At 48.0% G+C, this 23381-nt stretch overlaps 1 protein-coding gene and 1 long non-coding RNA gene across 2 annotated transcripts in view; one reads left to right on the top strand and one right to left on the bottom strand.

Moving 5' to 3' along the window:
* Positions 1–221: 221 nt before the first annotated feature.
* Positions 222–23381, bottom strand: part of TGFBR2 (transforming growth factor beta receptor 2) — a 90356-nt gene continuing 67196 nt past the window's right edge. Inside the window, exons 4-7 of the mRNA XM_045436415.1 lie at positions 19531–20330; positions 17693–17834; positions 5883–6010; positions 222–2882 (exon numbers count right to left, since the gene is read on the bottom strand). Of these exons, the coding sequence (XP_045292371.1) occupies positions 2703–2882; positions 5883–6010; positions 17693–17834; positions 19531–20330 (1250 nt within the window). The 3' untranslated portion in view covers positions 222–2702. The remainder of the gene's footprint in view (positions 2883–5882; positions 6011–17692; positions 17835–19530; positions 20331–23381) is intronic.
* Positions 11910–14521, top strand: LOC123575739. Its single transcript, XR_006700968.1, has 2 exons — positions 11910–12164; positions 13105–14521. It is a non-coding gene; the product is annotated as an uncharacterized LOC123575739 (long non-coding RNA).

The following is a 23381-nucleotide window of genomic DNA, read 5'->3' as shown; positions in this document are numbered from 1 at the left end:
GCAAGATCGTAGCCAGGAGACGTAGAGACTTCATGTCCCGACCACCAATGACATTTGGTGCATCTCTTGTGATGGCACTTTTGTGATTGCGTTTTTAAAAAAAGGACTTGAGACTGCCACTTGAAGAAGACAACAAATTGGAAAATTTGTGACTTTTCCCACAATAACCGAGTGTGGTTAAATGGCTTAATCACGATGAACAGGATCAAAAGGTAGGAAGCTGACCTGAGTATTTTTGCTTTATTCCATCTAATAAACATTTTATTTATATAAAAGACAAACGATGCATAGAATGAAAATAAGTGCTTGAGACATTTGATATAAAGAGTATATAGCATTCACATTCCTATTTTAATACATGAGTACTGAAGTGTTCCATAAAAGAATAAAACTTTCCCTTTATGTATAGTAGTAAAAAAAAAAAAAATCAGTATTTTTAGGAACTACAGAATGTTATTCCTTGGTCTTTTTCTTGACAAGGAAAAAAAAAAAAGCCACAGTATCATCTGACACTACATTCCAGTTTATGCTGATGACCACCCAGAAGTGATAAAGCTCTTTTGAATCTTGGAAAATCCCATTAATGGACCAGTATTCTAGAAATTCACCACTAGAGGTCAATGAGCAACAGCTATTGGGACAGCATCTAAGCCCTAAGGTGCAAAGGAATTTCCGGGCACTTCCAAGGTACTGCAGACAGACTGTCCCGAACTCTCTCAGCCCACCCCCACTGAGAAGGGTGCCTACAAGGTTCATCTAATCCCAAATCTCAGCCTATCTGCTAAAACTTCAATGAGAGGAGACCTTCCAAAATCCGAATGGAACTGATTTGCTCACTGCCACTCCTAATATTCCTATTTGGCTGAAAATAGGTAGCTTCAACATTAAAAAAGAGAGATTATTTGCAGCATTAATATTTGTGGATTAACAAATTCCTATGGAGTATTAAAGCTCATTCTTTGTTCTTGCCCATTCGGACACAGACTTCCTAAATGCAAAAGGGACTGTGTCCCACATTCAAGTCCTTGCTAGCAAATCCTGCAAAGGGCGGGGAAGGCTGGTATGGTGGAGAGACTGATAACCCTGGCAAAAGCTTCTAGGTAAGAGGTCCCCTCCGTAATGTGCAGGGGAAAGCTCTTAACATATAGGCAAAATAGATTTGGCTTAACTGGGACCACTTGAGGGGGTCCCCTTCAGTCCAGAAAAACCCACCAACTTAAAATCTTAACACCAGACCAGGAAGAGAGAGGCAATCAAACTCCTATGATCTAGCCAGAGAATGGCTGACGTAACGCACATTTCTTACAAGGGGCCTTGGTTACGGGCAGGTTTAATTCCTAGCCTGGGATGGGGTGGGCAGTGGAAAATGCCAACGTGTACAGCGAGAAGTAAAGCAGCTTTAAAAGTGTGTCCACACCTTTGTCTTGTGAATAATGTGGACTGGGGAGAACTGGAAACCATCTGCTATCTGTCTTCACTTGGGAGGATCCAGATTTTCTGTTTTGCAAAATCTCCAAATATTTAAAAAGTGGCTCAATTTTGTTCAACGCTGTGCTGGCCAAGCAAAACACATGTTCAGAGTGCCTGAGGAAACAGCTCTGACCATGGCAGTGTCATGCAGCTCGAATCCTTCTGACTAGGCCAACATGTACTGAAGCATCCAGGAGCCCAGAGAGATGGAAAACTCTTGGCGTTTGCACAGAAAGCTAGAGACTCAAACCGAGCCTGATGAGAAAATGAACACAACGAACCCTCGACAGGAGACGTATTCCCTTTAAGGAAAGGGAATCTGGGTGGGAGGAGAGAAGAGTAACATAGATATGGCAGGGGGATTAACAAACAGAAAGAACGATCTGTCATTAGAATATGCGGCCACTTCCTAAGTGGGGAAATCTGTTCTGATTTTTATGCCCGTGAAGCCTGGGAAGCTAAAAGCTCTTGGAGATGGGACAGGGTTTCTGAGCTGGTCGAGGAAGGTGACTCACAAACCGATCGTGGGCTTGAAGCTCAAGTGAGAAGTCCAGGAGACCCAGTCTCCCAGGATCTGGTCCCCAAACGGCGTGACTCTAATTAGCTCCATGGCCAGAAAAGGAGCTAATTCCACGTGCACAGAGTTATTAGTTTGCAAAAGCGAGTGCAGCGTGGCCACGGCTGGCTCGGAGCCTCGGAGCCCCTCTCCTGATGCAGAGCCCCCACCTTGTGTAGTCAGAGAACCAGCGCACGTGTGATTGTCAAATGCTAATGCTGTCACGGATCCCTTCCTTCTGTGCCTGGTTCCGGAGCGCTCCAAACAAACCAATTTCCTGGGATGTTTGATCTTTTTTTCCTTGTCTCTTTCCAGAGTATGGCTGTATATATATATAGATATAGACATATATAGATATATATAAAACATAGCTATTCCATATTTATATACAGGCATTAATAAAGTGCACGTTATTGGCTATTGTAAAAATCAATCTCATTTCCTGAGGAAGTGCTAACACAGCTTATCCTATGACAATGTCAAAGGCGTAGAATGCTTCATGATACCCACTCCCTGCTGCTGGTGTTTCTGCTCACGCCCACAGCTCACGGGGAGGGGAGTGGCCCCCGGGGCCTCCAGGAAGCATTGGTTCAGGGTCAGGGGCAGCTTCCCGCTGCCTCTGTTCTTTGGTGACAGGGGCAGCCTCTTTAGATCAGCGCAGCCTGCCCCGAGAGAGCTATTTGGTAGTGTTCAACGAGCCATCTTCGGGAATCTTCTCCTCGGAGCAGCTCCTCCCCGAGAGCCTGTCCAGGTGCTGCAGTTCACTGAAGCGCTCTGCCACGCACTGGGCCGTGAGCCGGGCCTCCGGGTCATGGTCCCAGCACTCGGTCAGAGTCTCGCACACCATCTGGATGCCCTGCGGTGGGAGAGAAGTCACAGAAGTCACGGTCACGCGGAGCTGCTGGTCTGGGGGGCTCCTGCTGACCTCGCCCCTGCGGTGCTGGCTGGTTGTGCCAGCCCCACGTCCCGACTGAGCACCCACGAGGCGGGGCCGGCCACTCGCCTGTGGAACAAAGGGGCGTGCGCTGTCCCGGAAACCTGCTCTACCCATCCGCTCCTGCACCGTGGCATCACGACAGGTCGTGAGATGGAGAGCCGGCACGTCTGATCGCGACAAAGACTCTCCAGGAGGCCTCTGAGGTGCAGTAGCATCCCCGGTACCGGAAAATGCCCATGAAGTGGCCCCTGATACCCTGTCGCACCTTCCTATTTCTTTAGAGCGGTTTTTGGCCTTATTGTTTAGGGTGGTCTTAGGTTCATAGCAAAACTAAGCGGAAAGCACAGAGGGTTTCCGAACACCTCCTCCCCTGACACGGATAGCGTCCCCCACTACGGACATCTCGCATCGTGTGGTACGTTTATTCCAGTCAAGGAACCAACGTGGACGCATCGCTACCAACCGAAGTCCGTGGTTTATACCGGGGGACGCGCTGGGGGTTCTGCCGAATGTACGACGGCACGGAGGCACATGGTCATAGCCCACCGAGTAAGTTCCCTGCCCTTAAAGTCCCCTGTACCCCACCACCCCTCCTTCCTCTTTCCCTGAGCCCCTGGAGACCACTGATCTTCCTGCGTCTATGGTTTTGCCTTTTGAGAGCGTCTTATAGTTGGAATCACAGACACCCTTCTATTTAAACAGGGTTAAATACCCCAGTCAGAGTAAAGTCCAAACCTTGGGCTGGTTTCCTCCTGTGAAGTCCCACGTTCTCTGGCCAGCTTCCGGCAGCTGCCAAGGATGACCCCTCGTGCCCCGCTCCTCCCAGCGACATCAGGCTGCACCCTAGGAAGCAGCTGTCTTTGTAAGTCAGCTGTGCTAGACTCCAGGCTCTGTCAGGTTTCGTCCAGCCCCATAAAGACGCCGTTCAAAAGGGCCATTCAGGGGCGCCTGGGTGGCTCAGCTGGCTAAGCGTCCGACTTGGGCTCAGATCATGATCTCACGGTCCGTGAGTTCAAGCCCCGAGTCGGGCTCTGTGCGGACAGCTCGGAGCCCGCTTCAGATTCGGTGTCTCCCTCTCTCTCTGTCCCTCCCCTACTCGCACTCTGTATCAAAAACTTAAAAAAAAAATTTTAAAAAAAGGAGGGGGTGGCATTCAGGAAATGCTGCCCAGTACGGTGGCAAGGGTCTTCTCTCACGGGTGTAATTTTTATTTTGCAGTGCAAACACGTTTATCATTTCAAGTCCTTTTTGTCAACCAAGCAGGCAGGGGTTAAACAGAGAGGCAGACGTAGAGCGTGCGTCTGACAGTTAGAGGCTCCCCATGGTCACTGGTGATCTTTGATACAAGTGGCCCAGGTGGGACGGATATATACCCCAGCACCTGCCCCGAGAACCGGCACGTTGCTGTTGAGCATCTACCACAGGTAACTTTCCCAACACACCTAGGAGCCTCTCCTTCCCTTCCTGCCCTGTGAGTGAATTCATGATGTTGAATTAATTGTAAAATTCACCTAATTGACGGTATTGATTGATGGCCTGTTAAGAGTGCAGTGGTACTGTTGGTACACAAGTAACATTTATTTTATTCTGGCCCTGTAATTACAGGCAGTAAATTAAATTAAATATTAAGCATTAACGTGAAATCAATAGGGCAACAAATCTCATTAAAAGAAAAAATGTATTATGCAAATTCTTTCCAGAATTTTATCATCATGAATAATGGCTTCATTACAAGAACCATACAGCAGAGGAGGCAACGGGGTTTGAAAGAAATAAGCCCAGTGCCTGCTGACTTCGGAAAGAACACAAAACAGCCTTGCATTTTCAGCCAAAGAGGGTTTGCCCGAAACCCCGGGGAAGCCCTGGGCTACCGGGGCCTGGTTCAAGCTCTACCCCGACTTTATTAGGGACTGTCGGCTGAAGTGGCTCCGGGCCAGGATTGGCACCGACCAGGCTTCTGGCTCCATCTGTCTTCCTGATTGTGCGTGATTTGTGGTTTCTGTTGCTTATCTCAATTTGCCTTGCCCTTCGGAAAACCTACGACTTAGCCCAGCCTTCACTGGATAAGGGAATTCTTCCAAAGGAGGCCATCAGAGGGTCTACCCAGGAGAAAGATCAGCTCTGTCCGTGAGACAGGAGCACATGGCTCCCTCTCGTCCTTCCTTCACGCTCTCTCCCGCGTCTGTCACACAGCTCTCTTGCCCTGGCAACCTATCGCTCACTTTCTTCTTCTTCTCTGATGACCGCTCTCGTCAAAATGCCCCCAAAGGATCTGGACGGTTCACCCCGAAAGTCCAGAACCGCTGCCCTTCCACAGATGCCCTTGCCTACCACCTCTTGGAAAAAGAAAAGAAAAAGCAGCAGCCCTGAGGATGCTCCCCACAGACAGATTTCCTATTTGTTCACCTGGACCTTCCTACTTCTCCCGGCTTTCTTTTATTGCAGAGCTGGTGTCCTTCCAAACCCAGTGTGCGCGGCCTGCACACGGCCATGAGCACACGGCACCCGCCCCCCAGTCCCACTGGGGGACAGATCTGCTTGCTTCTCACTCTTAGAGCGGAAGATTCCCAGGAGACGACACTTGGAACCCAGAAGGGGACAAAACATAAACACGCTACGTAAAGGCTTGGGGGGGGGGAGGGGCAGAGGCTGCAAACAAAATATTTTAACGCCAGACCCAAGCGGGCTTGCGTAATGGGACGATGGCCTGCAAACGATTACTGGAGAGCCCTCTTTGAATGGTGTGTCTGCCGTGTGAGTCCACTTTAGTGACGTTTTCTCTAGAAACCAAACCTAACAGGATCGTGGAGCACCAAGCGACCCGCCCTCCGACTGAAGCCCAATATCCTAAAATTCTCTCCTCTACTAGAGGCTACTTCAGACAAATCTGCTTCTCCCTTCAAAACAGCAACTCCTTACCTGGTGGTTGAGCCAGGAGCTGGGAATTTCTGGTCGTCCTCGGTCTCTCAGCACATTGTCCTTCATGCTCTCAACACAGGGATGCTCCCGCACCTTGGAACCAAATGGAGGCTCGTACTCTTTCACCTCTGTTAAAGAGAGCAGGTGAACAAGGCCGCTGAGAAGGGCGTGGGCAGCTTGGGGACGAGAACAAGGTGAGCAGCCTGGCTGAGTACCCTGAGCCACTGAGCATCAAAATATACCTGTGATTCCTCTGAGAGCAATGCTTAAAGAAGAGTGGATTAAAATAAGAAAGAAGGAGTAGTTGTGGAAAGAGCCAGAGAAATAATGGATAATTGTTGAGCTCTTGCCACGTGCTAGGGACTGTGCTAATGGCTGCGGACAGTGAAGAATGGGACCAACAAGGTCCCTCAGCTTACATTTTCAAGCAGGCATTCTCAGGGGGATGATGTTGCCCCAAGAAGGCAACACTGGTTCTTGGGAGGTGGAGAAATCTTACACATTACGATGGTTTGTAGCCCTACAAAGGTCCCTAGGACACACACAGGTTTAATAGGTGGTGGCAAACTTGATGGGGATACCCAGCCTAAAAATGAATGAAATTCTCACACAAGTTACAAAGTAGATGAACCTCAAGCATATTATGTTAAGTGAAAGAAGGCAATCCCGAAAGGAGAAATATCATCTGATTCCATTTACATGAGGCACCTAAAATGGACTAATTCATAGAGACAGAAGGTAGACTGGTGGTTGCTGGGGACTGGGAGGGTGCGTGTGTGTGGGAGAGAGATGGAGGGTTATTGTTTAATGGGTACAGAGTTTCAGTTGGGGAAGATGAGAAAGTTCTGGAAATAGGTAATGGGGATGGTTAAACATCACTGTGAATGTACTTAGCGCTAGTGAATTCTACACTTAAAAATGATTGAGACAGTGAATTTTAGATTATGTATGTTCTTCCAGGAAGGAAAATCACTGATGCAGAGTAAGGATTAAGAAAAAAAAAAACTGTTGGGGCGCCTGGCTGGCCCAGTCGGTAAAGCATGCGACTCTTGATATGAGGGTCATAGTTCAAACCCCACCTTAAGTGTGGAGCCTACTTAAAATTAAAACACACACACACACACACACACACAAAAGAGAAGAAAAGAAAAAAAATGTCTATAAAGACTCCTAAGGCCAGCAATGATGACAAAAACATTGAGCAATGCTGTTTAGTGGGATCGCAGAGGAGAGAGGTTGACAACACATCAACAAACAAAATTTAAAAAGGTAATTTTCCTTTAGTGGTACATGTGACAAAGATGATCAGAGAGGATATGCTGTACTCCTTCCCTAGGGCTTCAGATTTGAACTAAAGTGAATCTCTTTATAGAAACTTCCTTGAATATCCTTCAAGACATTCCTGGCTAGATGTCCTGGGCAGAGCTCTATGTTAGCATGTATCATATTTTGCTATAGTCAAATTTATTGGTCTCATCTAACAAGATTGTGTGCATCTGAGAGTAGGTTCAGACTCCCTTTGGTCATCCTTGTATTCCCAGCACCCCTGGTAGGGCCTCCTCTACAAGAGGCTCTCAATTAATACTTTGTTGAGGGATGGATGGATGGATGGATGGATGAATCTTAGATCCCGTCCAAAGTGGCAATGCCTAAACTCTAAGTGAATACTAAAACAACGCAGTAAGTGGGTGGGGATCCCCTACATGTCGGTATGGCACAGGACAGCCTAAAAGGCTGAAGACACTCCTGTATTAAAACATATCTGAGGGCACCTGGGTGGCTCAGTGGGTTAAGCATCTGACTTCAGCTCAGGTCATGATCGCCTGTGAGTTTGAGCCCTGCGTTGGGCTCTGTGCTGACAGCTAGGAGCCTTGAGGAGCCTGCTTTTGGCTCTGTGTCTCCCCCTCTCTCTGCCCCTCCCCCACTCGTACTCTCTCTCAAAAAAATGAATAAATGTCAAAAAATAAAAATGAGTAAAACATGTCTGTGCTGGAAATGGAGGATGGGCTGGATCCAACATTTTCCCGACAGAAACCAGGACCTTGGGCTTTTAGCAAAATAATCTTGTTTAATGAGTAAAACTTTCAATAAGTTGCCCTTCCAGGCTAAGAACTGAAGAAGCTTTTGAGGCAAATGACATTTTGAAAATGGATTGCCTGTTCTTATTTGTTTGTTTTCTCCCCTTTCCCAGAACCCTACTTGCAGATTCATCTTCTGTGGCACCCCCTCTAGCCCCCAAATAGAAGATCTTTTTTCAGGAAATTTGTGATGAAGGCTTCCCATCACATTGAGGTGAGCACAGACCATCCTTTGGGGTGTCCACTTTTGCCCCTCCAGTGCCACAGCACTTAACCCTTACTGCTCTCGAGGTGAGACCTGAATTTTGATCTGCATAATATTTCTTTCTTCCATTCCCTTATCTTCTTCTACAGACTGTACATTCCTAAGGCCCAAGGCAGAGGCTGAGTCTAGTGTCCTCTGATTCTCTGCTCAGTGCTACAAATTGTGCCATATACATAGCAGGCATTCGACAGATATGAGTTGGGTCGAATTCTAGAAGCCGAGGACTGGTAATCAGAGCTGGTTCTCAGTACAGTTTACTCTGATCTAAATATTGTCTTCTATAAAAGGAAGGGGCTGAAGTGGATGACCTCCCTGTCGCCCTCTGGATTATCTTGTAATCCAACCTAGTCAAATAATATGATGCCCTCTTACTTCCATGTCTTGAGGTATGCATCTTCTAATACAATATAATGGGATAGGATTTGTATATGATATAAAGTATTCCTTAGATAATGTATCAGTCCACACACTCTCCATTTCCAACTGTTTTGGCTGCCATAGCTGGCATTGTTGGCTCCCTGGCTCTATACCTTAACCAAGCCGAGAGCACCAGCCCCCAGCTGCCACAGGTGTTGAGTCCTAAGAGGCCACAACTTCACCCTCCTCTGGAGGATTGCCCTTCGCTGATGAGAGCTGCCTGGCCTAGAGATTTCCAGAAAGCCTCACCCTGAGAGACAGCCGGCAGCCAATGATAAATTAACGTGGGAGTATTAATAGTCTAACCCTCTTGCCTCTGCAGGGAGATAACCATGGTACAGTTCATACTCTAGAGTTCCCCATGAGATGAGGCTGAGGCTAGACCTCTCCTGAAACTACAGGCTTCCTGGGGTTCTCCCCTTCCCTCACTCCCTTCTCCTGAGACCTCATCCTCAGTAAACCACTGCACAAAACTCTTTGTGTTAGATTAGTTCTAGGAAAGCCAGCCTAAGACAGCAGTCAAAGAAGTGTTTTCTCTTCAGGTCAATCTCTCAGCTAAACTGCACCACCGGACCCTGGTTGCAAAGTCACCCTGAGGAAGCCTTGACAGGGCTTCTTCTTGAGAAAGTGAACGTACTAACCCATCAACAATTCCCACGGCAGAGTGCTCAGAAAGGGGCGGGGGATGACTGCAGTCAGGGAAGGAAAATGGCGGGATCAGAATCAATCCCAGGTGTGGAGTTCATGGCTAAGATTCCTAGAGAACAAAGAAAAAAAGGCTCCAGAGTTGAGGTGGTTATCACCCAGGGCCCATTTATTTAATTTCCAGTTCTAATCTTCAAAGTTCCGCAGACCGCAGGTTTCCATGGGGGAGGGGGGCGAGCTGAGGATGCATTAGGCTCGGGCTTGTTTTCTGCTTAAAGAAAAGGTAATGAATGCCCCTCTGGAAAAGAAGACAAAGGCAACAGTCCTTTCCCAGAGTGAAGAGAATTTTAATGGGATTACTTCCTCCGTTTCCTAAAGCCTTGGGAAGCTGTGAGATTTGTCAGATTCCCTGGTATCCCTGAGAGGTAGGAGTCTGTGACCTGTGGGAGATAACGTAGGCAGGTGAGGTCAAGGGCAGTCTGAAGGTGGCTGGCAAAGGAATGGATTCTCTGAGCTGAACTGGGAGAGTGTGGATCTATGAATCTCCTTTGAAGTTTAAATTAGACAAGTCTGCGGGCGCCTGGGTGGCTCAGTCGGTTGAGCGTCCGACTTCGGCTCAGGTCATGATCTCACGGTCCGTGAGTTCGAGCCCGCGTCGGACTCTGTGCCGACAGCTCAGAGCCTGGAGCCTGGTTCAGATTCTGTGTCTCCGTCTCTGTCTCTGTCTCTCTCTCTGTGTCTCTCCCCCGCTCATGCTCTGTCTCTGTCTCAAAAATAAATAAAAACATTTTAAATAAATAAATAAATAAATAAGACGCGTCTGGGGCACCTGGGTGGCTTAGTTAAGCGTCTGACTTAGCTCTGGTCATGATCTCACAGTTTGTGAGTTCGAGCCCTGCACTAGGCTCGCTGCTGTCAGCGCAGAGCCGGCTTCGTGTCCTCTGTCCCCCTCTCTCTCTGCCCCTCCCCCACTTGCACGTTCTCTCTCAAAGATAAACACTAAAAAAAAAAAATAGACAAGTCTGGGTGACCATGCTGTGACCCACACTGGCACACCCCCATCCCTTAATAAGGAGGTAGTCTTTCCAGTGAGGAAACGGGATGGAGACTTAAAGTATATGCATGTTAAAAAAAAAATAAAACTAAAGTGTATGCATATTTTCAGCTGACTTTTCTTCAACTCCTGGTGAATGTCATATTTACATAACATGTATTTTTCAAAACAGCTAAGCGGGCTTTTTGTCTTGAGGATTTCTGCAATTCCTCTTTCTTTGCTTTTCGCCCTCAGTTTAGACGTACGCACTCCCACCCAGTTTTTTAAATCATGCCCTATAACACGTAAAGATGACCTGTGCTTGGCAGCATTTGTCCCTCTGCCTCTCGGTCACCGGCTTGAATCTCTGATCGTGGAGACCACTGTCTGCCAACATTCTTTTCCTTTTTTTCCCTTCTGTGGCTGTGAAGGCAATGCCTTCTCAGGTCTCTAATCAGGTTGTGGAGGATGACCGTGGACAGACATTGTAAGAGAGGCTGTTTCTTTCTTCCTGGAGGCCAGGTGCTAACTGCTCCTCGGGTCTGCTCAGAGGCCCTCAGGATACCGTGCATATTTTCTTTGCTTCAGCAGGAGGAGGCGGCCACAGAGACCGAGGTGGAGGTCTAAGCCCTGGGGCAGGTGGTTGAGGGCAGGAAGCCTCTGTCAGCCAGTTGGGCACCAATGGTCCTTCCTGGGATGAAACCTCGAGCACTGAAACCCAGACGGTCCGGGGACTCGAGCAGACGTGGTGACTGGCCAAACCAGAGGTTGGTTTTCAGCTCCAACTTTCTCCCACGGTTTCAGGCAACTAGGGGCTGAGATGCTTCATCCACTCTGGCAAAATTGCTCAGTCCAGGTTACATGTCTTTTATCCCCATCTCTTTATCTTTTGTCCTTATCTGTTTTTCATGTTGGTGCTTAAAATGCTTTTATTTTAGAAAATGCATGTGTTTAAAACTCCAAAATTACTAAGTAGATGGATATAGGCAAAAGCAAATCTTTGTCCCACTCCTCATCCTTAGTCTCACAAAAGTGGCTTAGGTGCGATGCCGGGATTAAAAGTGATTAAGGGCATCTGGGTGGCTCCGTCGGTTAAGCATGTGACCCTCGATCTCGGCTCAGGTCATGACCTCACGGTGGGTGACTTCAGGCCGAGTCTGGCTCCATGCTGACAGCATATAACCTGCTTGGGATTCTCTCTCTCCCTCCGTCTCTGCCCCTCCCTGCTCACGCAAATGCTCTCTCTCTCAAAGACAAACTTCCCAAAAAAGTGATTTAAATTTGCCTCTTACTGTTTATGATGAGTGCGTCTCAATCTATCTCTTTTTGATAAAAGACTAGATAGATGTTTTGCCCCCCAATTCACTGGGGACTGAAGCTTGGGTAAAACACTGTAGAAAATTACAGTAAGAAGGAATGCCATTTGGGTGTCCTGGGCAACCCCAGACTGCTATCAGAGTCACTGCACCCCCGCTCTGTCCTCATCATGTCGCAAATCTGAAACAACCCGTCCGAGGGCCAGCACCCTCTGCAGCCCATGCTCTCAGCAGGACTGTTGTACGTGTTTTGCAAGGAATGGGAGTTGCGTCTTGACAGAGGAACTGAATGCAAGTTACTAAACATACTTTCAACATTTCAAATGAGTCAGACAGAGAATGCTGAAGAAGAGTCTTGAGAGATGTGATCCAACAGTTCATTTTCCAGTTGCGAAAACCGAGGCCAGAAAGCACGCTGGATTCCGCGAAGAACGCTCAGAATCGCGGGCTGTATTACTGTTCCTCTGATGAACTGGCTTTGCCTTTTTAGGAAGCCTGCATGCTTTCTCCTCTCTACTAAGCGTTTCGGTGAGTTCTTTCTCCCCCCTGGCCAGAACAAGCCCAGCTGGGGCAGCCCCAGGTGGGAACGTGCCTGTCACAAATGTGACAAACGTGTCCCTTCCTGCCTTGGCCGGCCCCTCCGCACCGCATGGCTCCGAGAAGGGGAACCTTATGGAAATCTGTCGGATGGTTACGGTGTGTAATTTCTAAATGAGTTACACAAAAGAACAAAAGAGCCAACGAGAAAACCCCTCACTGATGGCAACGAGCAGCCTTCTCCCTAACTGCTTTTATTGACCAGCATGAAACCCAAACGCTGATCCATTCTGGGTTTTGGCGAAACAGGTGGGCTGGTGGCGGTAGAGGTGGGGGAAGAGGACCCCATCACAACCTGTGCCGCGAGCACCAGATCAGGGCGGTGTTGGCCGCGGCGTCAATGCGTGATTTTCTGGAGGTGCCGTCTGTGCATCTGAACAAAGGATGCCACGGCTCAGGCCTCCCTTCTGCGAGGAACTGTCATCACGCCAGTTAAGGGGGGAGCGGGCTCCCTGCACCATTACTCCATATACTCCCAGAAGGCCGCCGGCCACGCGGCTGTCCACGCCCGCTGGCCCAACACAGGTGGAACCCGCTGGGCAGGTTGTGTTCGCCCTTCGGACTCGCCCCGGGAGCGACCTTGAACCCACGATGGATGGGGTTTGGGAGGAAAACGGCCGGCTTGCCCGTGGGTCGGACGGTGTGCTCCCGGGGCGTGTGTGTGTGTGTGTGTGTGTGTGTGTGTGTGTGTGTGTGTCTGCTCCCGGAGTCCCAGGCAGGACTCTGTTCCAGCTGCCCGCAGCGATGGCCTGCTTGATGACCTGCCATTTCCCGGCTTCCTCCCCTTTCCTGACTCGCTTCTGCCTTCGCTTACTGGCATTTCCTGGGATCTCTTCCCAAATAAACCACTCAGGCTCAATTCTTGTTCCAGGCTCTGAGGCAACCAACCCCAGGCAGACGTCCCCATGACAGAACTGTTCACTCGGACCCAGTCTCCGTCCCACCCTCAGGCTGCTTCCCACGCCAGGCGCACCAGGGCCCGACAGGACACCTCGGGATCTCCCCGGCTGACTCAAACAACATCTTGTCTGCGGAACTTCTTTATGGTGTACGGGGCTTGCTCTCCTTTCCGGCTCCCCTCTCCCAGGCTTTCCCCAGAGTCTTTCCACTGATGGAAGCCATCCCTCCCAGACCCTGGCAGCTTCCTTTCATGTCTCTCAGGAGGCTCTTAAGAGAAACCACCCTTGCCTCTCCCCCCTCCCCCCGCCCCCCGGATTTTGCGCACGCAGAGGGCAAGTCTCTGGGACATGATGCTCTTCCTCTGGAAGTCGGCATCTGGAACACAGCTGTTGTTCTGATGCAGTTCCAACTTCACAGAGCAGGCTGACAGTGGGCCTCGAGGCAGCACCCCTGAGTTTTGTATCTGCTTCTAAATGATGCTCCCCTGAAACCCAGGAAAACTTCGAGCGCCTCTTATCCTCTCTTCAGCCCTCCTCCCCCACCCCTCTTCGTTGTTGTTGTTGTTTTTCTCTTTTGCCTTTCTTTTTGACTCATGTGACTTTCTGTCTTCCAGGCCTGTGGCAGGCAGACAGGATGCTTAAGAGCTACGTCTCTCCCCTTGTTAAACGCCCGCTCCGCGGGCTGCCATGCGTCAGTTTCTATTCAAAGACCTCAGTGGCCAGGGATTTATTTGGAAGTCGGTTTTCTGGTGGGTCCATTTTGGCTGGGGGTGATGTGCATATTGTGTCTGCTGTGCTCGCCAGAGGGGGGCCCCCGAAAGGGTCCCCGCCGTCCTCCGCCTCCCACGCACCGCAAACGCTTGCATGAACACCGAATAAACCAAAAGCCGGACAGAGATTTCTTTGTAAAGCAGGGCCCATCTCCGGGTCTGTCCTTGCCGAAGGACGATTTCACGACTTCCCTCCTTTCTAAGACAGTCACAGACCAATCACCTCCTGCGATCGGCTCCTTCTTCAAACAACTCTGAAAGACCTGTTTTCCTGACTTCCGTGTTCTTTCAGGTGATCCGAGTGTCCGAGATGATGCGCTCTGTCATGATCTGTCCCTCTTTATTTTGCTTTCTAAATTCATTATCTGCCTACTCCCACCCCGGTGCTGTAATCACATATCTGTTTGTTCATCACCCCTCTTTCTACAATATTAGTTCTTCACAGACTCCTTGTCTCTGGAGGACAGAGAAGGCATTTTTTGTTTCTTTTTTTTCTTGCCCCCCCCCGCCACTGCTGTGTCCTTAGCATTTGAATAATGCCTGCCCTACAACTGGTACTCAATAAATATTTGTTACGAGAAGGAATGAATGAATAAACAGATCTTCAGAGAAATAAGGATAAAGAAGTTATCTCAGACTTTAAGGCACTGAGTCGGTAACATGCTCAGAAATTAAGAGCTTTAGGAATCTGTTAATAGAGATGCACCCAGAGGAGATGGGAAAGTCCATCCCTGGAGACTTTCACGAGTGAGGCCATCACTGAACGTTCCTCAAGTGTGACAGTCTTGCTGGCTACTTCCAGAAAGACATTGAATTAGAGGCCAGGATGCACAAGGTAGCACTGGCTGCCCAATCCGTGATGTCCTTTCTTTACGACGTCCTCCACTGGTCAGGCCAGCAGTGTCGTGGCCACACGGCTTTCCCACTTCCCGAAGCCTCAGTTTTCCCACCTGTAAAATGCAGCATTTAATACCAGTGCCCGAGAGTGCTCGGTAGGCTGGACGAGCTGACCCATGAAGCAAGTGCCCAGGGAATGGTGGCTACTGCTTCGTGGCTTTCTTCATGATCAGAGCTGCTTCCACCAGGACGCCTTTCCACTTGGACCACCCTCTTCAATGACTGCAGCCCACCTCTCGAGCTCCTCCGTGTGAAGGGGGCTGTACCAGTTGGCTTCGGAAGAGTGCTGTGATCAACTGCTGCCATTCTGTAATCTGATAAGAAAGACTTGACTTGTCCAGTGGGGTGGTAGTGCTCTTTCTCTGTTCCCCTCGGGCCACTTCGCAGAGACAGGCTGATAAAGAAGTAACTCAAGAGGACAGTCCTAAGTCTTACGCATCCTTCCAGAGCCCTCCCTGCCCGACCCTACTGTCTCGCTCCCCTCAGCTGACGTGGGCTTTTGGGGCCCCGCGTCCTTGCCTTACCTTCGTTCAGCACTGGTCACAACTGACCTGCACTTGAGTGTTTAGAAGTCTACTTCGGTCCCAGTCAATAGCACGAGACAAAGCCTAGGGTTGAGACCTAAAAGGCATTCACAGAAGACGTGCCGTGTGGAATGACAGTGCTATGGGGAGATGAGGCTAGAAAGGCGAGCGAGGGCCAGGCTTAGCATTCACATGAAGAGTCTGGGCTCAACCGTAAGAACAGAATGGCGTCCCTTAACGGCAGGACAGCTGGGGTTTCACATTCCCTACAAGACTGTCCCCTAATGGTTAGCATCCTTCCGCATGCAGTTAGATGCCTGCTACTCAGAATAAAACTCGATGGAATGGAATATTAGTTGACCTATGTGGCAAAATACAATCTCAATCTCTAATTCGCCATACCAAGTTAAGCTTCAGATTCCACATTTCCTTTTTTGAAATCAGATGGTCAGTAAAAGATAGTAATTACACACATTGCATTTCAAGTGAGAGAAAAGAAGGTTTAAGCTTAAGGAAAGCTTTTTCCACATCCCACCCTCTTTCTTAGACCTTCAAAATTAAAGCCTAACATCAACTGGGGGGAATTATAATTGATTTTATTTCTAAGGCAAGAAATTGATGAATTTGTAAATTTTTTTTTAAAGTAAAGAAAAAAAAAAGTCTGTCTCATCAGTCAAGCTTCCTGAGGGCAAGACCTGTCCTTCTACCTGTGTCTCTACAACAGCTGGGAGGGAATGTGTCTATCTGCCGACTCTATGTTCTTTCCATGGGACTCCTGAAATACAGAAGAAAAGTCTCTGAAAAGCACCTGGGTGGCTCAGTCAGTTGAGCATCCGACTTTGGCTCAGGTCATCATGATCTCATGGTTTGTGAGTTCAAGCCCCGCATCGGGCTCTGTGCTGACATCACAGATCCCGCTTGAAATTCTCTCTCCCTCTCTCTGTGCCCCTCCCCTGCTCGTGCTCTCATGTTCTCTCTTTCTCTCTCTCAAAATAAGAAAACTTAAAAAATATTAAAAAAAAGGAAAAGTCTCTGAGATTAAGATGAAGCAAAGAATCTGTCTTTAATGTTTTTAAGATACATTCCACCCCCTTCGAAAAAAAACAAAAAACAAAAAACCTCTAAACCAAAAAAACCCAAAAAAATCCACAATGCTTTCCAAAAGAAGGTAAAGAAAAGGGCTCAATACGTGAGTTCACACGCTAAATCAAGTGAAGGGCTTTCAGCTGGATCCAAGTGAGGAGAGATAAATAACTTGAGTTTCTGCAGCCTGAGCGGAGATGAGAGACGCAGGACTGTGGGCTTAAGATCAAACAAAATGAGAACCGGGATGGCCTCTTTCCGGTTCCCCAAAACCCATCCGTTCTTATCCTGAAGGTTATGAAAGGTTTTCTGAGACTAGCTGAGCAAATGAGATCCTGTTCCTTCCTTGGGAAAACTTGTTTATACTGTATCCATTTTTAGACCTCGTAAAAGTTGGTGAACTCAGTTCTTCCCCATTAGCCCGAATTCTTCCACACTCAGCAAATATCAACAGGAAAGGGCTTCAGTCATTGATAACAATGAAAGCAGAGAGTTCACATAGGGCCTTAATAAGCTGGCTGCGCTGACAGAGGGAAAGACAGAGACACAATCTCCAGCTCATGTTTATAGAATAACGGGTTTGAAAGGATAGAAAAGATACCGAAATCTAGGTAAATTTATTCTGACGGTGACAACAGCACCGTCTCTTATACAACTCATACTGGTCGAAGGATTCGTTTTGGAACTGTCAAAGCTTTCAAGCAGAAAATTATTCTCAGGGGCTGAAACTTGGTTAAACAAATTTCACTGTGCAAGGAAAAACCAAGTTAGTTTTGGATGTGCCACGGGGGGAAGGCAGGCAGGCAGGCAAGCAGCAGAAAATAACGGGGTCGGTCGGCCAGACAGGAAGTGCCGTCCCCACACAGGGACCCAGGCAAATAGGTGATGGGTTTAAAAACCTTCAAGTATAAAAACAAACAAAAATCCGATATTTTTCCTAACAACATGATCTATTTGACAAACAGGAATTCTTATAAATATTACTAGTGTTCATCTCTTGCCAGATATTTAAATATCCGTGGAGAGATGTGTCGAGAGAAAAGTAATTATACTGTAAAGAAGGGGGTAGAAAGCCTTCTGCTCCAAACATGGTTTTCAGCTGAAAAATCTAGGCTTTTTAGCACAATTCTCAGTCATTCTGGAACGGCTGTGTCCTAACCGATCTCAGCTAGCTCTCACTGTGGGGTTAACTCTGTCGTACCCCTGGAATCACGCTTGAAGCGAACAACGTGACATCATTTTGAAGACACGTCTACCCCCGCAGTATGAGAGGGGTCCATACATACCTCCCACCGCATTACAGCGAGATGTCATTTCCCAGAGGACCAGAGCCATGGAGTAGACATCCGTCTGCTTAAAGGACTCAACATTCTCCAAATTCATCCTGGACTCTAGGACTTCTGGAGCCATGTATCTTGCAGTTCCCACCTAAAGCAAAAATAGACATTGAGGCCCATCGTGTAATCCAGCTGCATTTTTTATTCTAAAAATATAACTGATGTTTGTTCTCTACACATGCAGATGATCTTTGAAAAGCACACCGCTCATTTAAATAATGAGACTGGTACAGAAAGGGACAGCCTCTGAAATTGTTTTTAAAAATAGTTTTTCTCTCCCTGAACACAGTTTTAAAAATATAAACAAAGCACGCCAAAATAAGGAAATGTCAAACCCCAGGGCTGCTTTCTCTCACTTCATGATATATGTCATTGTATTATACAATAACATCCTCACAGATAACTGGGGAGACGACATCTGTGATATGTTAGAACTTTATTTTTGCTTTTGCAAATAACTATTTTCTCATTCCTGAAACACCAAGATTTATGACGAAAGTAAGAATAATCGCCATTAGTTTCTGTCACTTAAGGACGGCCTCAATATTCTTTGTTTACTCCGTGGTACATTCTAGTGTGCCAAGAATGTAGTGTACCTCCATAAAATCTCTACTAAACTAAGCTGCGTGACAGTATCTCTATAGTAGAAGGCCAAATCTAGATCATTTTATAATTGTGATGAGTATGCTATGCAGTCTTCTTTGGACAATGGCTGATAATGCAGAAACAGTGGTAAACACAGGAAAAAAGGAGAAAGCTATTTCTAGGGAAGCAATCACTTAAATGTCTGATTTTGCAGTATCTACAGCTTAACTAAATAACAGTGAGGTCCTTACCTTTTCAAGAATCTAGGGCAGGTCATGTGAATTGATATTACTATCCCAAGGAATGTTTCTTAATCGTGTGTATCAGAGGGAATTCTTCTTTTCAATAGGTCATTGCATGACTCACTACCCTGCCATCTTAATCTGTCCATGTTGCATTCCATATGTTTACCTCGACAATGCCTGTGCAGCCATGGACCCAAGAGGCCAGACCGAGGAGTAACTGAATGCTTCAGAAGCACATACCCCCACTTTCTCAGAGGAAACAACGGTGCTTTCCAGACTCTACTATCATCCACATCAAGCTTCCAGTGTGTGAAAACATGGAGCGCCGTCATTCGTGAAGGATGGCCTGGTGATTTCTAGTGACTTTCCAATACCTCCTTACCCAAAAAGGTTTCTATTTTCATCTATGAGATGCTTCAAAAAAACTGGAGAACTGTATATTCACTCAGTCTGTCAACTCACTCAATAAGTCTCTATTGGTCACTTTCACTGTTCAAGGCTTTGTGCTAGATATGACCAAATGGATGTGCATTTGGGCTTCAAGGAGGTTGCCTTCTAGAATGGTAAAAAGAAAACAATGTGGCCACCAACAGTACCGAGTAGGAAGTGCTCAGCAGAAGAGTGAGAGAGGGGGAAAAAATAGAGGCAAAGCACTAATGGTGTTAGAAGCAATGAAATGTACTCTGCAAACGGGAGAAAAATGAAGACCGACTCGAGGAGAAGAATGTCTGTCGTGAATTGGAAGAGGTCTGCAGAAACAGGAGGAGAAATGCTGTCCATTAGTAACGACACCCTGGCAGAAGACAGTGGGGCATTCCCAGGGCCAACTCCCGACCTCGGCTACATTCCCTTGACAGGTGTGCAGGGCACAGGGCCGTTGGAGACGAAAGACACGGGAGATGGATGGAGAGGTAGGGCGGGGCCCCCTCCAAGTAAGGGGATCCAGGTCTAACTTACCTGCCCGCTGTTGGCCAGGTCATCCACAGACAGGGTCGGGTCCAGACGCAGGGAAAGCCCAAAGTCACACAGGCAGCAGGTCAGATCGTTCTTGACGAGGATATTGGAGCTCTTGAGGTCCCTGTGCACGATGGGCATCTTGGGCCTCCCGCACAGGGTGTGGTCGCTGTGCAGGTGGGCAATGCCCCGGGCGAGGGAGCTGCCCAGCGTGCGCAGGTCCTCCCAGCTGATGACGTGCCGCGTCAGGTACTCCTGCAGGTTGCCCTTGGCGTGGAAGGCCGTGATCAGCCAGTACTGCTTCCCCAGCTCCGTCTTGCGCTCCTCGGCCGTCAGGAACTGCAGTATGTTCTCGTGCTTCAGGTTGATGTCTGAGAAAATGTCCTTCTCCGTCTTCCAGGAGGCGTACTCCTCGTAAGGGAAGATCTTGACCGCCACGGTCTCGAACTGTTCCGAAGTGTTCTGCTTCAGCTTGGCCTTGTAGACCTCGGCGAAGCGGCCTTTCCCCACCAGGGTGTCCAGCTCAATGGGCAGCAGCTCTGTGTTGTGGTTGATGTTGTTGGCGCAGGTAGAGCTGATGTCAGAGCGGTCGTCTTCCAGAATGATGGCAAGGTGCTCGCTGAACTCCATGAGCTTTCGTGGCTTGCTGGTATCCCAGGATGGGCTCAGCTTCTGCTGCCGGTGCACACGGTAGCAGTAGAAGATGACGATGACGGCTATGGCGATCCCCAGCGGGGGCAGGAGGCTGACGCCTGTCACTTGGAATATGACTAACAACAGGTCAGGGTTGTTGGTGGCGTATTCTGATGCGGAAGCAAAACAAGGGAGAGAAGAAGTTGGGTTCAGCGGGTATACACGGTCAGGGAGCGGGTCCACGCCTTAGGCATCTAGAGGGTTTGACACCTGCATTATTGGTGTGGATAATATATCGTGACTTTTTGTTCCAGGGATGGGTGCATCTGCGCAGTCTTCCCCGCCTCTGGCCACCTATTCAATGTCTCCCACTCATCCCTCAAACTTCAGCTTCGATGTCACTCTCTAAAGGAAATCCAGGAAAATGTGGGAAAACGTTTTGTTTTATATCTTCTCATGACGCTCTACGTTTTTCCTATGCGACAACTTAGCACGATTTGAATTAAATAGCTATGACTTTGGTTACTGGTTTCACATCTGCCTTTCTCTACTTCCCCCACCCTCAGTGGACTGAGAACTCCATGCCGGCAGGGGCCGTGTCTTTCTCCGGCACTATTGTAAACAGTGCCTAGCACACGTCAGGTCTCGGCAAGTGCTCACTAAACGGACAAAGCATTTACTGAGGATTAACTAAGCCCAAGGCTGAGCAGGAGGCTTCGGTAATATAGAAAGAATGACCTTTGTTCTTTTCTAAACAAAGAATGTCTTTGTTCTTTTCTAAACTCTAGCTTGTCCTGTTCTGACCGACACCCAAGCCATCCTTAAACACAGGTGGTGGGGAGAGGAATCGATGCAAAGGGTCTTTTTGGAAGGCAGGTACCTTATACCCACCCAACATCCCTCTTTTGAACGTGCATGTGAGGTGCAGTTTCCTAGAATAGGGATTCTTACTAGCAACAGTGCAAATAGTCTTTTAAAAAAAAAAAATTAATGTTTATTTTGAGAGAGAAAGAGAGAGCAGGGAAAGGGCAGAGAGGGAGGGAGAGAGAAGACCCCAAGCAGACTGGTGCTGTCATTGCAGAGCCCAATGCGGGGCTCAAACTCACGAACTGTGAGATCACGACCTGAGCCAAAATTGAGAGTTGGACCCAGGCGCCCCACAACAGTGGAAATATTACTACAAAGCTGAGAAGAGTAAAAAGAAAGGCAGCCATTTTTCTAGCTTGGACCACTGAAGCATGCCTGGGGATTGATGGAGGGGAGTCCTTAGCACCAGCTATCTGACCACATACAATGTCTTGTATGTCAAACTCTGGGTCATGTGCTAGCCTGGCCTGGCTCTGGGGAGAAGAGCATAGATGGAAATAATCCGTGGCAGAAGACAGAGAAAGGCAGTCATGGTTCAGTGAGACCTTTGTGTTAGCTTGTCTCCACTGGACTAGAATGCCAGAATTCTACTGGTTTTATACGTCGTTCGTTCCCCTCACAGGTACCTGTGAAGAAGCAGTCCTCGTGATCAGAGACTAGATTCACTCATTGAACACAGCACTGTTGGATGCCACTGTGGGCATGGCGTTGCCCTCAAAGAGGCTATAACCCAGGAGAGGATTAGGGCACGTGGACAGATGCATAGAGATAATACAGCAAGCGGGGACGGGGCTAAATGTGTGCTACAGTCTATGTGTTGGCAGAATATAGAAAAGCTTGGAGAAACAGGGAACCGCAGTGGCAAGGACTACCTTTGAACTGGTCAACGAAAAATGGGAAAAAGTGAGTGGTGACCAGAAGAAATGTTCTGTTAAAAAATAAGAATATATGATTTGAGGAAGAGTAGTTTTCCCAAACCAATAGCTCCACACAAGGAAACAGAAAGAAAAAAGGTTGGGTAGGTGACACGGAACCGGAGAGCACGTCAGAGAGAGTACGTATAGTTGTTCAAATGGCAGTTTTCACCTACTATAGGCGTTTGATGAGAATACAGTGATGAGAATACAGTTCAGGTACGAGGGAGAGAACCATCACCTTTCAAAGAGAATCCATCACCTAAATCATGTCTGGTATCGTCCGTCAACAAAGCTCAGTGAGAAAGGAAGCTTGTAGCAAGCCAGTTTGGAGTGGTTAGGTTTCACACGATGTACCGCTGAGTCTTGAGGTCAGTTCTGAGTGGGAACACCAACTTCAACTGCCTGTATGTTCTAGATGAAAACTTCAGATCTTAAGGAGATGCCACAAAACGCTGGAAGAGCAACCCCACACATCTGAATTTCAGCAACCAAGAGGGGAAAAAAAAAGTCACTCTTTTGGGGAAAGGTCTCTTGGTGCATTTAAAACAAAATTTTTTTTTAACATTTATTTATTTTTGAGACAATGCGACAGAGTGCAAGCAGCGGAGGGGCAGACACAGGGAGACAGAGAATCCGAAGCGGGCTCCAGGCTCTGAGCTATCAGCCCAGAGTCCGACGCGGGGCTCGAACTCATGAACTGTGAGATCATGCCCTGAGCTGAAGGTGGACGCTTAACCGAGCGAGCCACTCAGGCGCCCCTGGTGCATTTTTAAAAAAAGAAGAGGAAAAGGGAAACAATATGGCAATTGACTCTTGCAAACCCAAATTCTTGCTCATACTGGAAGGCATGAATAGGACAAAGGACAGGTGAGACACCGTAAGGGACAGTGGCACAAGGCAGTGGCAGAAAGGGCTGGAACTGCAAGCGAAGAGAGTTCCTGTGGAGTCAGTACAGACTGTCCCCATCTTTCAACAAAGTATGAGCCTGGAGAGCAAGGTTAAGGAGGGGGGGCAGATGAAGGAATAGAGCAGAAAACAACATTCCCTCCTGGTAACTCTGCCTCTATTATCTCAAGTATCCCATGAATGTGTCTGCTTCAAGCACCCACTTGTCTGTAACTACACGATGCCTTATGATCATAGATCGGTTTGATCCCTGCATCGCTGGTTTCCCCCAAGAGAAAGTGAGCTCTTTATGGGTAAATCTATGTATCGATCGCCGTCCTTATACCCAGTGCCAGGCTGAGGAAGGGGCACTTACACTACTCAGCAAGTGTTGGCTATAGAAGCTGGATGGATGACGACTTCACAGGACAACAGCCCTCACACGTTTTCCGTTCTGCAGCAGGGGCTGGCAAACCACAGCCCAAGGCTTATTTTTGTACAGCCCTGTGGGCTACAGACATTTGTTGCTTTATTTGTTTGTGAAAGAGTTGC

The sequence above is a fragment of the Leopardus geoffroyi genome, chromosome C2 (genome assembly GCF_018350155.1).
Source record: "Leopardus geoffroyi isolate Oge1 chromosome C2, O.geoffroyi_Oge1_pat1.0, whole genome shotgun sequence".
Classification (NCBI taxonomy): Eukaryota; Metazoa; Chordata; class Mammalia; order Carnivora; family Felidae; genus Leopardus; species Leopardus geoffroyi.
This window is presented reverse-complemented; position numbering and strand designations above follow the sequence as displayed.